Raw genomic sequence first — 18111 nt, 5'->3', positions numbered from 1 at the left:
ACTGGATATCTTCAAAAGATATCCGGTTAAGTAGCTGTTTAGACCAAAAAGAAATGATGATCTCCTCTGTTCTCAAATTTCAAATCAGTCCCTGTCAGACCATGCATTCCCACCACCCAAGCCCCTCCTAAATATGAAATCATGTCCAAGTCTGCAGGTCTGCACTGCCCCTCCTCCCCCACACCTGGCTCAATAAATATACATAAAATATGGCTCCCCCCCCTGAATTCCCCCAACTACCTTCAGTGTGAGTCCCAGGAAGTCCCCGCCCCAATCCCCTCTGATACCCAAAATACCCTGCCAGGAATGAGATACATCACTTACCCACTTCCGGCTCTCCAGCGTTATTTCTGTCATTAGTAGCCTTGGAAGCATAATCTATTGTTACACTTCAAGAGTTGAAAACGTAAAATGTAGATTGATGTATCTCAGAGCCCCTGGCTGGACCCCTATCTAAAAAGGGTGGAAACCTCACAGGGAGGGGCCACCAGACACTGTGATCTGTTCCCAGGCAAGTCCCAAAACTTGGGGTAAGAAGCCTATCCCACCCATTCAGGGGCCCTGAAAACTGCAGGCCCCATAAGTCAAAAACATGATACGAAGGATCCAGAACAGCTGTGCCGGATGAAGGATACTTCCCATGGGGAGGAGAGCTAGTCTAACCTACAGTCTTGAGAGATGCACTAAGTCTCTATAAGCCCAAGTTAATTATCACCTCTGGTGCACTGGATGATGTTGGCTCCCCTCATGCCTTCCTGCCAGCTTGTCTCGGCAAGGCAGCCTTCAAGGAAGCACTGGGAAGCCTGAGCATGGGAGCAATCAGCAGAGCTGATGCCCCGATAGTGCCATTCCCCGAAGACATTGGATGCCCATGCGCATCCAAGTGTTACTGCAGTAATAGGAATCACCACTATGGCACCAGCAGGATCGATGCCGAGTGCTATAGTGCCAAAAGAATCGACACTAAGAGCCACAGCACTGGTGGAATGGGAATTGGAGCCAGCTGCTGCTGGCATTGATGGAATTGGCAATGTTGGCTGCCATGGGTGCCAATGGAATCAGCGCCTTCAGCAATCACCAGCACTGATGACATTGGTGAAATCAGCTACCAATGTAATTGGCATTGTGCACCACTGACAGAATTGATGCCTGGCACCACAGATAGTGTCGGGTGCCACTGCAGTGAGGGTGATAAGATGCACTACTGCATGGGCGTCAATGTAGACAGCTGTGCTGAGGTGTGCTGATACATCAATGCTTGGCGCCACAATACCAACGATGGGTGGTACCAGGGGCATCCACACAGACGCGTCAATATCAAGTGCTGCTGCCGCATTGGAAATCATTGTCAGGTGCTGTGCACTTCTAGCATTGAGCACCAGTGACCCGTTACAGATCAGTAAACATTAGATGAACATGCGCTATTAGAGATGTGAATCGTGTGATCGATTGTTTTAACGATCGATTTTGGCTGGTGGGGGAGGGAATCTGATCGTCGCGGTTTTGTTTTTTTAAAATCGTTTAAATCGGGGGAGGGCGGGAAAACCGGCACACTAAAACAACCCTAAAACCCACCCCGACCCTTTAAAATAAATCCCCCACCCTCCCGAACCCCCCCAAAATGTTTTAAATTACCTGGGGTCCAGTGGGGGGGTCCCGGTGTGATCTTCCACTCTCGGGCCACGGCTGTCATATGACAGGGCAAAGGTAGTGCCGGCGCCATTTTGGTTCCCGTCCCCCGACGTCACGAGCACAGGAGATCACTCCCGGACCCCCGCTGGACCCCCAGGGACTTTTGGCCAGCTTGGGGGGGGGGCCTCCTGACCCCCACAAGACTTGCCAAAAGTCCAGCGGGGGTCCGGGAGCGACCTCCTGCACTCAGGCCGTATTGCAAAATGGCAATACAGACCCCCCCCACTGGACCCCAGGTAATTTAAAACATTTTGGGGGGTTCGGGAGGGTGGGGGATTTATTTTAAAGGGTCGGGGTGGGTTTAAGGGTTGATTTAGTGTGCCGGTTTTCCCGCCCCCCTTCCCCTCCCCCAATTTACGATTTTTGACGATAAATCGGGGGAATTCCTATTGTATCGTGCCTCTAACGATTTTTGACGATTTAAAATATATCGGACGATATTTTAAATTCTCAAAAAACGATTCACATCCCTATGTGCTATCTCTTGGGCATTTCAGCAGATGTTCAGTTCAGCTGTGCCCCCTAGATAGATGAGCAAGATCCTGCCCACTCCGATAACCTACCCAATGTGGATGGGTTATCAGAGGAGTAGAGCAGTGGGTCAGAGCCCTAATTTAACTCCTCTTTAGAGAATGAAATGGTCTCCAGAGGATACCTTTTCTAGAGACCACTTCGTAAATTATTGGCTGTGCTTTGTGACAGATACAATTATATACAGATGATATACAGATTTTTCTCTCTGTATTATCATGCTGGGATGAAACATTTGAAATGGTGTCTATTTATTTATCAGTAAATAAATGCTGCTTAGTGCATAATATGTTGGCCTTGAACGTCAAAAAGATGGAAGTCATGGTTCTTCAGCATTCTGACAAATTGAATGTTTCTATACCAGTGGTAGCCCAAGTTAAAAGTCTGAGGGTAATTTTAGACCCCAGTTTACATATGTGTGTTCAAATTGAAGCAAGTGTTAGTTTTGAATATGTTAAATTTTGGTTAGTTATATCTCCGAAACTGCTGTTGAATAGGCATGATTTCTGCTTAACTGTGCAAGCCTTACAACTCCCCACTTTAGACCACTATAATGCTTTGCTGCTGGGTGTGCCTGTGACTCATTTGAAAGTGCTACTGGTACTGCAGAACTCCATTGCTCGCTTAATAGCTGAACGAGGGAGGCGGGAACTTTGAAGGATTTGCATTAAGATTAAGAAGAGGATCCATTATAAGATCACCTTGCTAATACACAAGCTCTTGAAAAATAACTCTCTTCAATTGATTAACCAAATACTACATCTTTAATCCTCCGAGAATATTGCACTCTACACAAAGAGGTTTGTTTGACATTCCCTCTGTGCAGCAGGCACATTCATCTTGTGGATGTCCGTAAACAGACATTCTCAGTTGCTGGACCAGAACTGTGGAATTCTTCTGCCTGTGGAGTTTATGCATTCTTGAATGCACTAGAATATTACAAAAAAAATTACTAAAGGCTTATTTACTATGCCATCTCTCCAGATTTCTTACACTCCAAATTCCAGTTGACATCATCTAACACAGGGATTCATTTACTAAGCATTTTCCCATAAACAATGAATGGGAGAAAAGCCTTAGTAAATAAGGCCCAAAGCAAGCAATAATGTTTCAGGGCCATGGTCAGCTCTAAAATCTAAGGGCCTGACTTTCAAAAGCATCTACAATGGTTACAACTTTGGTTTGACACGTATAAATGCATCTCCTTGAAAATAAAAGAAGGATACGCGAAACTAATGATCAGGAGAGGTTTTAGTCTTCTCAGAACACTTGACAATTTCCACACAGTTCTACAGGCAATGATATTCGCAAGCACAGATTACTGTAACTCCCTACTTTTAGGTCTACCACAATCTACAATTCGGCCACTGCAAATACTAAAAAACTCAGCTGCTAGAATTTTGACTGGCAAAAAAAAGAATGACCACATTACAGGAACACTCGCCGAATTACACTGGCTTCCAATTGAACAAAGAATTCAATATAAGGCTTTATGCATAATTCACAAACTAATCCACGATGAAAAAGCTGACTGGCTTAACACTGCACTGTGCGTACATGTCCCGCAAAGAAACCTGAGATCTGCTAATAAAGCTCTACTAACTATCCCCTCTGTCAAAACAGCCCGCCTCATGCAAGTAAGGGAAAGAGCACTATCTCTGGTTGGCCCCATGCTATGGGACACCATGCCACTCAAAATAAGGCTGCAGAGAAATTTGAAATATTCAAAATCAATCTGAAAACCTGGCTCTTTAAACAAGCTTTTTATAAAGAGAAGGAGAAATCCAGTTGATTGATAAGGACGCACCAAACTAGAACTTAATTACTTGTAACCTACAAATGCATATTAATGTTAAATTCAAACCGCCTAATATGTTCCCAACAGACAAGCTTAACTTACACACACAGTTTTTTGTATTAAATTGTTACCGTACTATGATGGCACATGTTTAATTTGTATTCTATACCACTCATATTTTCACTATCGTGCCTTGCTGTAAACTGTTGTGATGGTTATCTAACTTAACGACGGTATAGAAGAGTTTTAAATAAATAGAATAAAGTAAGTGGGCTTTTGAAAATTGATACAATAATATGCAATTGAATTGCATCTAATGCAGGTAAATGGCTTTTGAAAATTGCTAGGTTAGTATGTTGCATTAACATGATAACTCCTTTGAAAATTCTATTGAAATTGTTCTATGTCCAGCATCTGATGTTCATCCAAAATTTATCAAACTGAACCAATACCCAATTCTCAAGGAGTTTAGTAGCTGAACAAAGATTTGAGATAGGATGATAGTTGGATAAAGATTGACATTTTATGATCTTTTATAGTAATTTTAACTGCAGTCTCCTTTAAAACACAAGGTACTTCGCCTTCCTTTAAAGACAAATAATGTCACCAAAGTTTTACCCCTTACATTAATCATGTTCTTAAAAATTGTGAGAGGACAAAAATCCAAACTACGGAACATTATTTAATCCTAGGTAGTATATCCATCAGTTCTCTTGTCTGTTATGGGCTGAACATTTCTCCACTTTAGTGGAGCCAACAACACTGTTGAAGCTCTCATTTGCAGTTACCGGTAGGTGGAAAATTTTTAGAATCTGTCAACTTATTGATTTTTTTTTTTTCTTGAAAAATCTTGGCAATTCATCACAATCAGGAAGCAATACCAAATTCAACTCTAATAGCTTTGTCATATTCTTAACTAAAGAAAACAATTCTAAAGGTTTATTCAAGGTTTATTCCAGAATTCCAGTTCTGTAATTGGATAAAGTAACAGCATATCGAGCTCTTAGTTCATCACACCTCAATTTAAACGGGCTTCTTTCACTCTGTGCAAGACTTTCCTCAGTTCCATATGATCTTTAGTGTAACTAGGAGCATTAAAATGACACTGTTTCCTAAAATCAACTTTCCCAGGAGCCACAATATCACAAACAAGCTTCACTGTTGAGTCCTACCAAGCCACCGTGCTTAGTCAGCATTAATGAAATGTGTACTTTGATAAACTTCTTCCCACAACTCCTTAAACTTATCAGTGTTTTAACTTGTCCTAACCCTTTTCGCCAACAAACAAGGAGAATACAATTATTTTTCTGCTTTCAAATCAAATGAAAATGATTGTCAATACGATTGTCAACATAATCTTGTCTCATGATTACTGGAATAGATATCCCAACATGATAGCATATAATTCTATTATAATACAATCATAAAAGTTCAACAGAACCCCCCAAAATCAAGAACAAATCCCTTTCTTTTTCTCTTAGGCCCACATGGACCGCAAAGGAACCAGTGGCCTGCCTGCAGGCCTTGCTTTTAATGGCAGTTGGTGATGCTGCTTTCCAATATCCCTATTTGGTCAAAACTTACTGCAGTCCAGTAGCAAAACAGGAACAAGTATGAAGTGTAACAGTTCTCAGCTGAACATCTTAAAAGGCTGACAGATAATGATACAGCTTTTAACAACACAGTGCCATCTATCTCTTGCATTTGCTAGATCTTCACGATTATTTCCATTCAAGACAATATTCTGGCTCCTGCAAAGCACAGATTACCTGCTGATTTTATTGCCAGAAGCCATCTCTATGTGATCAGACTTGTTTCTATTGAAAATTCACTTCATAAGACTGAATTTTGAAAACATTTTATGCGCATAAATGAGCTTTTGAAATTGCTACAGTATATACTACCTTTATGTGCGTAACGCCTTTGAAAATTCACTCCATAGATCAGTGATGGCCAACCTTTTGTGCTCAGGGTGTCAAAATTCATTAAAAAAAACGAGCATAACTCGGGTGGTGTGTCACTTCTAGAAAAATCCATAATTTTGTGATATTTGTAGCTCTAATATTAATAACAAAGTTATAATTTTAATATATATTCTGTATTTATTAATAAAGCAAAAACAAATAATTCTTTACCTTACCTGCTTAGTGACTTTTTTGTTGCTGAATTTCATTGGCTAAATCTTCAAGTAAAACACTCTCTCCCCCTCCACCCCCCCCCCCCCCCCCAAACTCTTACTCCCCTGGATTTTCTCATACACACTCATGCTCTCACTCTCACTGGCTCCCTCACATACACACAAACACACACACCCAGGCAAGCTCCCAGTCATTCTCACACCACTCCCGCTCCATCCTCCAGGCAGGTACCAATTCATTCTCACACACACACACAGACCCCCAGGCAGGCACCTATGCATTCACACACACACCCCCATGCAGAGTCCCATTCATACACATGCACACACTAAAGGCAGACCCCCCCTCTCTTTTGCCAGCAACATCAGAACCTCTCTCATTCCTCTGCTGCCACTGTCACTGCTGCCGCATGGCTATTGGGGAGGTGCCGATTGCTGCTACTGGCACTGAAGCCCATTCTGCTGCCTCCTCTGTGCAGCCCCGTGGGCTTCCACTTTCTCCATGCTGATCTTGTACATTGTGAGATCCGCATAGAGAAAGTGCTATTCTTGCACATTCCCAAAGATTACATGTGCCAATCACTAAAAAGTAATTTATTTTGTTTTTTACCTTTGCTGTCTGATCTTCGTTTTCTAATTGGTTGGTCACAGGCTTTTTTTCCAACCTTCCCTTTCTTATTTTTTCCCACCTTCCCTTTCATATTTTTTTTTGCCAATTCCTTTTATATTGTCTTTTTTTCTGTTTCTTTTCTCTCCATCTTCTTCCCTCAAACCCACAGGTTCTCATTCTCACATGCATTTCTCTCTCTCACACACACAGGCTCTCGCTGTCACATGCTGTGTCTCATACAATCATTCATACACTCAGTCTCTCACTCCCACATGCTGTCTTGCTCAAGCACAGGCTCTCACTGTCACATGCTGTCTCTCTCACACACACAGAGGCTCTCACATGCTGTCTCTGCAAACATTCAGGTCCTCACTCTCACACACAATCTCTCAACTCATCTCATACACGCACACACACACACCCTCTACAGACCCTCAGCCTCTCTCTCACCTCTGGGCCTCCTCTTCGCGGGTCGCCGCAGGATGGGCTCTGCGGTGGCCCTGCTACCGGGCCTCTTCTTCTTCTTCAGTCTATTACATACTTTTGATTATAAAGAGGGTTAGCCATGTTAGTTTGGTGTAGCAAAAATGAGAAGAGGCATGTGAGTCTGGTGTAGCAAAGATGCCACCTGCCTCATCATTTTTGGATTATAAAAGCGATCCTTCGGTTTTTTTGCTTTTTTTTTTCCAAAATAATTTTTATTGGTAATAGAGGCAATCCTTTGTTTTATATACATAGATTTTAGGAAATATTGTAACATAGGAAATGATGTCAGATAAAGATGAAAATGTCCGTTCTGCCCAACAAGTTGCTTTTGATAGTTTCTGCCACTCTGTGGTTACCCCCATGCAGAAGTGTTACACCTAAAATTAACATAGGTTACCCCATTTTTCATTTGCATCCTCTAGCTATAGGGATCCATAGTGTTTATCTCATTCCCTTTTCAATTCTTCACCACCACTTCTGGAAGGACATTCCATGCATCCACCACCCTCTTTGTGAAGAAATATTTCCTGATGTTGGTTCTGAGACATTCCCCTGTAGTTTCATATCATGACTACTAGTTTCTGCAGTTTCCTTTCCAGCAGAAAAGATTAGATGTTTGTACATCATTAATCATTATCTTTCGGTTATTTGAAGGTCTGTATCATAACTCTTCTGCACCTCCACTCCTCCAGGGTATATATGTTCAGGTTCTTCAGTCTCATGCAGATTCCATATCATTTTGGTCACCTTTTTTAGATAAGGTCTCTAGAACTGAACACATTACTCCAAGTGAGGCTTCACTAAAGGACCTGTACAAGGGCATTATCACATCCTTTTTCCTGCTAGTTATTCCTCTTTCTATGTAGCTTAGCATTCTTTGGTCTTTTGCGACTGCCTTGTCAAAATATTTCATTGCTTTAAGAAGTCCAGACACTATCACCCCAAGGTCCCTCTACCAGTCTGTTCACATTAGTCTTTTACAGACAAACCCCCCACTCATACATTTCTTTTGGATTACTGCACCCTAAATGCATGATTCTGCACTTCTTGGCATTGATTCCCAGCTGCCAAACTGTTGGCCACTCTTCAAGATTCCTTAAATCACTTTTCATTCTCTCTTCTCCTTCTGTTGCAGGGGTTAGTGTCATTCGCAGATAAACACATTTTTTCTTCTATCTCCTCTGCATTGTCACTCACAAAGATAGTGAACAGAATTGGTCCCAAAACTGATTCTTGAGGCACTTTACTTAACATTGTTCTCTCTTCAGAGTAAATTTAATTTATCATTACACTCTCTAGTCAGTCAGCCAATTTGTAATCCATTCTTAGGCTTCTCATTTTATTCATGGGCCTCTTATGAGGGACTGTATCAAATGCTTTGCTAAATTCCAAGTAGATCATTTTGCACACTCTTTCTTGGTCCTAATTCTTTAATCATCCAATCAGAAAAATCAATAAGATTCATTTGACAGGACTTTCCTCTGGTGAAATTGTTGCCGTGGATCCAGCAACTCGCTAGATTGTAGATAGTTCACTATCCTTTCCTTCAGTAGTCTCCATTAATTTTCCCACCACTGAGGTAAGGCTAACCAGCCTGTAGTTTCCAGTCCCTTCTCTCCTGCCACCTTTATAAAGCGGGACCACTACTGTTCTTCTCCAATCTTGTGCCACCACTCTCATTTCCAGGGATCTATTGAACAGGTCTTTCAATTGCACCACCAGCACATCTTTAAGTTCTCTTAGTCTCCTGTGATGTTCATCATCCAGCTCGATGGCCTTGTCCACTTTCAATTTTCCTAGTTCTTCCCATATATTCTCTTCTGTAAATGAGGTTGCATCTACTCGACTTCCATTCATGCTATTGTCATCCATCATTGGTTCTTCTCCAGAATCTTCTTTGGTGAACCCTGAACTCATGTATTTAATTTTTTCTGTTTTTACCTCATCTTTCTCCACACATTTCTCCTCATCTCCTTTCAATTTTACAATGCCATTTCTAGCCTTCCTCCTTTTTCTGATATGTTTTGTCACCTTGCTTGATCTCTTTGGTGATCCTTTTCTCTTTTGACCTTTTGCTTTCCTGATTTTTTCCATGTCTTCTTCAGCTTCACCAAATATTCTTCCCTGAGTGTTCCTCTCTTTTGGGAACCTTTGTACTTCTTGAATGCTGTTCTTTTTGCTTTTATCTTTTTAGCCACCTCATTTGAGAACCAGATTGGTTTCTTTTCTCTTCTTTTTGTTTACTTTTCTTACATGAAAGTTACCACTCAACTCTTCATCTCTTATGACCCTAAGAGATCTGGATTAGCTGTCATAAAACGTACAGTGCAAATTTTATTTGAGTATATATCTATTTTCCATGGCAAAGCAGGCCTGTTCTCACAAGGCCACATAAAAGCTCAAATCAAGCCAATGGTATCTTCCACAGCTCACTTTACCTCTGCATCTCTTGAAGACATATGTAAAGCTGCTACTTGGAACTCTGTGTAGACATTTATCTTCCACTACTATTTAGACACCGACAATTGTCAGGATAAAAACTGACTCAATTTTTTATTAAACTCCTTCCTGCCAAATGCCTATTTTTGTGGATTGTCTCAAGGAGAAAGTGGAAAGGGGAACTTTAAGACAACCCTTAACTTGGGGAGACCCCCAACTGTGGAACTGACTTCATCCAGCTTGTCCATGGAGACAGCAGAGAATGTAGGTCAGTCATACCTTCTCAACTCCCTTTGTAGTTTAACATTTATTTTATCTTTAGCTATAAAACTGAGGGAGCCTTGTGCTGCACGCTACAATGCAGTACAACTGAACATATACAAAAGGCTTTCTAGTCTTTTCTAATACAGGTAGGGAGCATTCCATCATTTATGCCATTGGACAATACCACCCACATGTAAGACCGACTTATTCTACTGACCACAGAGAACAATTACAAGTAATCAACTCTGCTTCCTCTGCATTATGGAAAGGGAGATTTTATCTAAAGAGTAAAGATGCAGAGAGAAGTTCAATCCTATTCTAAATGCATGGAGGTAAAAATAGAATGAAGCACGATAGCCCCAGGATTTCAGTGGGACTCACCTGAGAAAGAGTAATGCTCTACAGTTAAAAAAAGAAAAAAAAAACCCACATCTTTTTTGGATAAATGTTAAGGAGACAGCTCAACTGTAGAGCAAATACTGAACTAGTAAAACAACTTTAGTTCAGTTGTCAGTCAAAAACTCTTAATTATTCCTACAGATTTTTCTTTAATTCCTAAGGAAATGTTGGTGATTAAAGTTGATGATTAATAAAATAGCATTTCATACCTTTATTCTTCTTTTATACAACCTGATGTCTTCGAAAAAGCAGTAAAATGACAGTTATATAATCAAGAAAAGATTCTTATAGGACCATTATATTACCCATGCATAGGTCATAATGACTTTAGATCTTAATTTCATTGTGGGTCATACATAATTATAGGTCTGTATTGCACCCTTAATTATGATTCACTTTTAGAAAAACTGTCTTTTATATTTTCAAGTTCGCAAATAAAAATACTTTATTTAAGTCAAGCCATGTCTGTCATGAATATCATGTTTGGTAGTGCTCATAACACTGCATAAGAGGCTCTTCATAAACTATATCCATGCCACAAACTACTTTATAACAAAACTTTCTGCATAAAGAACACAGCAGGGTTAAAACAAACTTCATAAACAGTTTTACCAGACAAACTCATTGTAAATAAAGCACCTACATTAGCAATGACGTAACGGCATTTAATGTTCGAAAGTAGCCATCTTAAAGGCGGTGTATGCATGGGATTTAAGAAATCCTATGACAAAATGTATACATCCATTTAAAGTGTATGTCCATTTAAATTTCTCTTTCTTAAAAAAATAAAAAAATAAAAAAAATCCCCAATTGATCTCCATATTGAGTCCCTTAGAACAGTGTGTCCCAACCAGTGTGCCATGGCACATTGGTGTGCCTTCACACCTAATCAAGTGTGCCTTGGAAAAATCACCACTGCTTGATGCTCAATTCTAGGCCAAAATCTAGGCTCTGCTCTTAGCACCTTGCTGAGATACCAGTACTGGTTCTTAAATGTGCAGCAGCTCCTTTCTCATAAAGTGGTAGATTTTATAATATGCGCGCGCAAGGACGCATCAATTTTATAAAGTGTGCGCTGCGCGCACATGTAACAAAGGTGGCCTGCGCACGTATGCACCAGATTTTATAATCCATGTGCGCAAGGGGGGGGGGGGTGTGGTGAACTTTTGCAATTTTCACGTGGCAGCGCAATCCGGGCTTCACCAGTTCCCTCCCAGTCTGCTCTATTTAAGAAGCGGTCTGGGAGGGAACTTCCCTAACCCCCCTGCCTAACATTCCTTCCCCTTCCTCTATCCTCCCCACCCCCTAAAAGTAACTTACCTTGCCTGATTTTTTTAATTTTAATACTTGCATGCAGTCAGGCTATTTTATAACATGCACTCAAAATATAAAATGACCACGTATCTAGGCGCGCCGATACACACGTACCAAAGAGAATTCCGTCCTGGTTTGAAAGTTATCATCCTATATCCATAAATGATTGATCATATTGTAAAAAATGAGAAACGGGGACAGTAACTTTTAAATTGGCATGCAGGCGCATGTGTGCGCATATTCGGCCCATACTCAGGGACTCAGCTATTTTATAACATGCACATGTATATGTGTGCATGTTATAAAATAGCCTGGCCACGCACACATGTGCTGAATTTTAAGTGGGCACATGTGCGTGCACCTGTGTTCACAAATCCCTCTTCTAATGCGTAAGTGGGGGCATTTTTAAAAGGTTGTGCACTGACGTATTTGCCAGTTTTACGAGGTCGCCCAGTTAACAGATGGGTTCTCCAACTCCTTGTTTGATAGTGTGTATACCTCTCCAGGTAGCCCTTCAAAATGGCTCATTATTTTTTGGAGGATTTATGCACCACACACAGCAGAAATAGTTATATGCAGGGGGTGTCTGCGCACGCCAAATCGCGGAAGTATTTATGTGCAAATTTCTGGTGAAAGTCCCAAAATGCCCATGTACCACCATGCCCCACCCCTTTTTGAGAAGTTCCGAGATATTCACGCAGCGGCATTTATGCACGTATCCAGGCGACTTTTTAAATCCACTCAGCTTTTAAAGTTCACTTTTAAGGGAGCTTCTAACTTCCTTATATGCTCAGTTAATTGATTTCGGAGCATGTATTTGGTTTTGCCTACATAACATAAATTTCGTGGACAAGTTATAAAGTAGACCAGAAAAATGGATTTAAAAGTGTTACCCTTTTCGTAATTTTATTCTTTGACCTGCAGATGTCAAAATATTATCAGATATTTGCAGGTTTTCAGACAGATCAAGACTTGTGTGGAGATGTACCACAGCTTCCCCTCAGATTTAAGTCTCATTGGCATATATTGAGGGGGTCACTCTGTTTTGTGTGACCCTCCTAGATTGCACTCTCCCAAGGCAAGAATATAAGGGAATTAGTTTTTTGATCTTCCCTTGATCTGCCTGGCTATAAGAGAAAACATTTGACTTTTGTTTCCAGTTACTCCAACATGCAAATTCTAGTGGAATTATAAAGGACCTCTTATAGCTGGTTTGGTGACTGAGGCAGTGCAAAACATCCTCAAGTTGGATCTTCCGCATTCTGTCAGCTGAGGTTGGGGACGCTGTGGAGGCAGCATTCACAGCTCCGGGGTGGGGTGGGGCCTGGTCATTTTTGAGGGGGACATCTGTTAGCCAGATTTGAGCCCAGTGTACAGGATTCTGTAAGGAGCACTTATGGCTCTTGGCCTCAAGAGCTTTGCTGCAATTACCACATTAGGAACAGTGGGAAGATCTATTTAATTTAAGAACAATTATCCAAGTAATTTTATTTTATTTATTTATTTATTTTTAATTTTTATGTACCGAGGTTTTTGTATGAAATACAAATCACTCCGGTTTACATAAAACAGTGAAACGCCCAAAAAAAAAATGGGGGGGGGGGGCTTTATATAGAACAATAGAACAAAGTACAAATTGAACGTAGCATAGTTACAGGGAACATTTGAACTCGGTGTAATAGTACAGATTGCAAAAAACAATTGAGCAAAGTAGCTTAAAAAGGGGAACAAGGGAAAGGACAACGTGAAAGACTATGGAATATAGGGAGTGTGAGTACACGAACTTGAATAAATCACTCTGTGCTGAAATTTGTTATAGGCATTAGACCCGGGAAATGCCTAAAAGAGTTTTCAAGTTATAAAAGGAGGGAAGGTGTATTGCGTAGAAAGAGGGCGGGGAGAGACCCTTTAGAAGGGGGGGGGGGGCCTGGGACAGAGGATGAACATAGTGATGTAACGTAGTCTTGTGACCTGAAAGAGAATAAATCGATGAATTAAGTGGAAGACTGACCAGTCTTCCACTTAATTCACTTAATTGTGAATGAAGTCTTATGGTGCCAGAATCCCAGCCCTGATTCAGATTAAGCTGGATATAAAAAGAGAAAGCAGGAACTGCTGAGCCAAAAAAAAAAAAAAAAAAACCTCTTGGCCCATCCAGTCTCCTCTCTTTTCCCTTGTCTACCATCTGATGGCGAACTCTACTCAGTCTATGTACATCTGAATCATGTTCTCTTACCACCATCCTCCTTATCTGTCTCTAGGGTACTTGAATTCTGCCTCTGGTGTGGTTACTATTACTTCTTCTGGTATTTATCACACCTGAAGTACTGTAGATATCTTCCAGAAATGCCAGGCAGTTATGAAAGCTTACTGTATATATATAGTTCAGAGAGGGTAGAGTCTTTGCACAGAATTCAAAAAAGTGTGGGATAAGCACAGAGGATTCAAGGTGGTGAGAGGATGGAAATGAGGCATATTGGGGTAACCTGCACAGAGTAGCAGTTACAACCTTAAACAGTATGATTGCATCAGGGCTCCAAGAAAGCATGGGATGGCCAACACAGTGATGGATTTTAGCCTTGCTTGGGACAGACGTGAGAGGAGTGTTGAGAAATTGGGTGAAAGATCCAAGGGGGGGGGGGGTGTAGTTGGTGTTGGATTGCATTTGAAGATTTTATATGCACATCTACCAAAAGAGGATGAATCTCGGGCAGACTAGATGGGCCATTTTGGTTTTAACTGCCATCATTTCCTAGTTACTTTATAGAGCATTGGGATTAATGCCCTTGAAATATAAAACAAGAAATTTGCTAACAGTGAGTGCATGTTACTGGTGAAGGTGCTTCAAAAGTTGGGAAGGAATAGGGAGTGTAAATGGTAAAAGGTTCTAGTGGTAAAGGGACAAGTTAGCAGTAGAGCTGCTTTCATAGCAGTTCAAGTAACAGGTTGTAGAGGTAGCCAATGAGGAAGGGGACAGAGTGGCACCAGAGATGGAGGGTTGGGTAAATGTTGGAGATGCTACTAAAGAAGGGAAGTGGGGGTTACCAGAACTGGGTAAATAGTTGGGAAGAGATTGTGGAGAAGGAGAGAAGGAAGCATATTAGCAATGGAGTAGTCAACACAATGGTTGGCAAAAGTTGTAGATTTGGTAAGTACTTTAAAACTGCTTCCTTTCCAAAACTGAGAGAGAGCATGCTGGAACTTAATTGCTGTTTCTGTTTCACTTCCAGGGAATGGCACAACTCTGTGTGACCATCGAAGAATGCTGGGACCACGACGCGGAGGCTCGACTCTCGGCATGCTGTGTCGAGGAACGTATATCTCAGATCCGCAGATCAGTAAATGGCACTACCTCGGACTGCCTCGTTTCCATCGTGACGTCTGTCACCAATGTGGACTTACCACCCAAAGAGTCAAGTATCTGAGAACCGCTGGCTTCCCTCTTCTTGTCTTTCCAGACTCAGTGGATTTAAAAAAAAAAAAAAAGAAGACAAAAGTTAAAAACAAACCACATGAGTGCAGCTGCTATTTTATCTTGACTTTTTTTAATTATTATTATTATTATTATTATTATTATTTTTTGGATTGGATCAATTTTACCAGCACATTGCTCTACTTTATTAAAAATAAAATGAAAATACAAGAAAAATGTTAAAAAAAAAAACAAAAAACAACAGGACATCTCAGCAAGCATTCAGGTGCCGACTAATGAATGCAGAAAAGGTGCAGGTACCTCGAAAACCTCAAAAAAACTCATATTTTTTTTAATTGTTTTGGTTTAAGATTTCTGGGTTTCTCTTTTAGTGGTCTGTCTACTATACAGAGAACATTTGTGACTTAGAGAAAATCGCCTACCATTGTAGAAAATAAAATGCTGCAAACTTTTGGAGGAAACTTAAAAGACTGTTACAAAAGATATACCTTCCTCAAAAGGATTCTGATCCCTTTTTATCCCCCTCCTTTTAAAAAAAAAAATGTTAGTGTGCTACAAAAAAACACACACACACGCACGCACGCACACACACACAAAAAAAAGAAAAAAGACAGATGTGTCTTTTAACGGATCTAACGGGTGTCACTGTAATGCATTGAGGGAAAGGAATTAGTTGGAAGTCATGAAATTTTTGGAGGAATGTTAGATGGGGTGGAGGGAGGTTCTAGTGTATGATTGATGGGGGGAGGGGGGAAAGAGTGAGAGGCGTTGGACTTCGCAGCATTCGGATAAACATCATTTGCTATGAGCTACTTCTCAGGTAACCAGTTAATAAGGGGAAGGATATTTTTGAGGCAGAGCATCGACAGCAACCATAGGGTATGGAGAAAGTGGTCATGCGCATGCCCCTACCCTCCTCATTTTGGTGATGCAGTACACAAAGTTTTGTGCAACTTGTGATATCTCAGGCTTGGGTGCTAATGATAGGGAGAGAGGGTTTTTATTCCCATCCCCTCCCTTCAGTTTTAAAAAATAAATAACCAAGTTGAGCACTTCTAGAAAATCTCAGGAAGGGCTAGCAAAGTGCGTTCTTCAGTGTGGAATATGCAAGTAGAAAAATGCATTGGTGCTGAAGGAGCGTATTCCGCTGGAGTGACGGTTCAGGGAATAAAACCTCTGCCTAGGTTAAGCAACTATGCATGGCTTGAAGTGCCAGGGAAGATCACTATGGTTGGAAATACCAGAAAATACACCAGAAGGATTTTAGTGTTGATGGTGAATTTTTTTTTCCCCCAGGAGTGTTATTTTTAATTTTTACATGAAAATTATTGATGAGAGAACTTACCTGGTCAGGGAGCTAAAATGACCTTGGCACCCAGGAAATATATAATGCACAGGAACTGAGTGTCTGATTTTAAAGTGATGATTAATCTGTGGTAGCAATTAAAGGGCACTTTGATGTAGTAGCGCCAGTCCTAATTTCTCCTTACCCTGTGGCCATACTCTTTTGTCTTAATCTGGTGCATATTCTAAATACCATTACTCAATTATGCCATAAACTTGCTCTAGTCAGTGAATGTTCCTAATGCTGCTCATTCAACACTAAAAATATTTTTTTAATTTGCAAAACATGCAATGTAAAAAAAAAAAAAAGAAAAAGAAAAAAAAAAGAGGAAATACACGTCATGTGGCTTCCGAGATTTAAATCAATTTAAAAACAAAAAAAAATTAAAGAGAACCTTCATGACCACAGACCACCTCAAACCAGAAATACCTCAGATTTTTCTACTTGTATGAGTTTTATTATATATTTTGTTAGTTGTGTTGTCTTGTAGTAAGTATATTTTAATGTAAGTTGGCTTTTATGATGGAGTTTTGAAAAGAAAAATGAGTTCCAAAATATTTGAGGAAGTGCTACCATTTTTTTTTTTTTTTTTTAATAAAAGCACCATTGTAAATAACTGTATACAGTTGTAGAATAACTGCCTATATAGGGTACCTGGGCATTATTCACTTTTGTGATGGCTATTTCCATTCTGTGACAACTTAAAATATTTTTTATTGAAGGACAGTATATCTTTTCAAAAATTAAATTTTGGTCCGAGAATGTCATTCCAAAACTGTTTTCTTTTCAATATCTGTAGTAGAATTGGATATTTTGGTATTTATTTCCAGATAGTTTCCTTCAAATGTATACAAAAATATACATTTATATTTTTAAATTTAAGTTAATCTAATATGTAGCACCCAAGAAATCATTTTTCTTAGTGCAAAAATGTGATTGTTTTTCAATGCAAATTAAATTTCCAGTAACAAAACAGATTTTAATATGAGCATAGCCAGAGTAAGGTAATGTGGTATGGGCCAAAAAAATTGTTTCTGATCTGAGATATTCAACTGGGAAACCCAAATTTATTTTTAGTTTTCAATATTTACACTGGATTCTACAAAATTCGGAAACCTTAGCACCATTGTAAGAGGGTTTCCTTATTTATGGTGCTTATATTCAAATTGCACACATTCGCTGTTTTTACTTTATGGGAGTTCACCACCCAAAAAAAAAAAGAACTGTAGACATCCAGTCACAAAAAAAATGTGGAGTGGAAGAGCCAGAAGCCTGACATAATAATAACCACTTACCTTTGCTTGTTTTGCTCAACTGGTAAATATCAGCACCTAGAATCCCGTGGAAAGCCTAGGAGGGATTGAAAAGGAAGGATTTTGGAATGACACGCTCACAACGGGATGACCCATTTTTTGTTTTTCTACTCTGATGCAGAATTTAGAGAAGGAAAGGCGAATTCTTATTTTAATGTGACCTTTATGACTTCTTGTTGTTTTCTTAATGCTATCAATAATAGCTGAAACAAGATTTACAGCAGTTGCTTTTTTTTTTTTTTTTTTTTAGTAATTTCTTTCTGAAACTTTAAAGTATTTATTGAACGTGCCATCTGATAACTTAAGCTGTTTCCTTGCCATATTTATATACTTTTTAGACTTTTTTTTTT

At 40.0% G+C, this 18111-nt stretch overlaps 1 protein-coding gene across 3 annotated transcripts in view; it reads left to right on the top strand.

Moving 5' to 3' along the window:
* The window catches only part of ACVR2B (activin A receptor type 2B), a 476102-nt gene extending 459237 nt beyond the window's left edge, over window positions 1-16865 (top strand). For 2 of the 3 annotated variants that reach the window (XM_029588414.1, XM_029588416.1), the window contains one exon: window positions 14901-16865. In XM_029588414.1, coding sequence (XP_029444274.1) covers window positions 14901-15095 — 195 coding nt within the window. In that variant the 3' untranslated portion in view covers window positions 15096-16865. The remainder of the gene's footprint in view (window positions 1-14900) is intronic. The other variant, XM_029588415.1, reaches the window with a different exon arrangement.
* The last annotated feature ends 1246 nt before the right edge of the window (window positions 16866-18111 follow it).

The sequence above is a fragment of the Rhinatrema bivittatum genome, chromosome 2 (genome assembly GCF_901001135.1).
Source record: "Rhinatrema bivittatum chromosome 2, aRhiBiv1.1, whole genome shotgun sequence".
Lineage (NCBI taxonomy): Eukaryota > Metazoa > Chordata > Amphibia > Gymnophiona > Rhinatrematidae > Rhinatrema > Rhinatrema bivittatum.
This window is presented reverse-complemented; position numbering and strand designations above follow the sequence as displayed.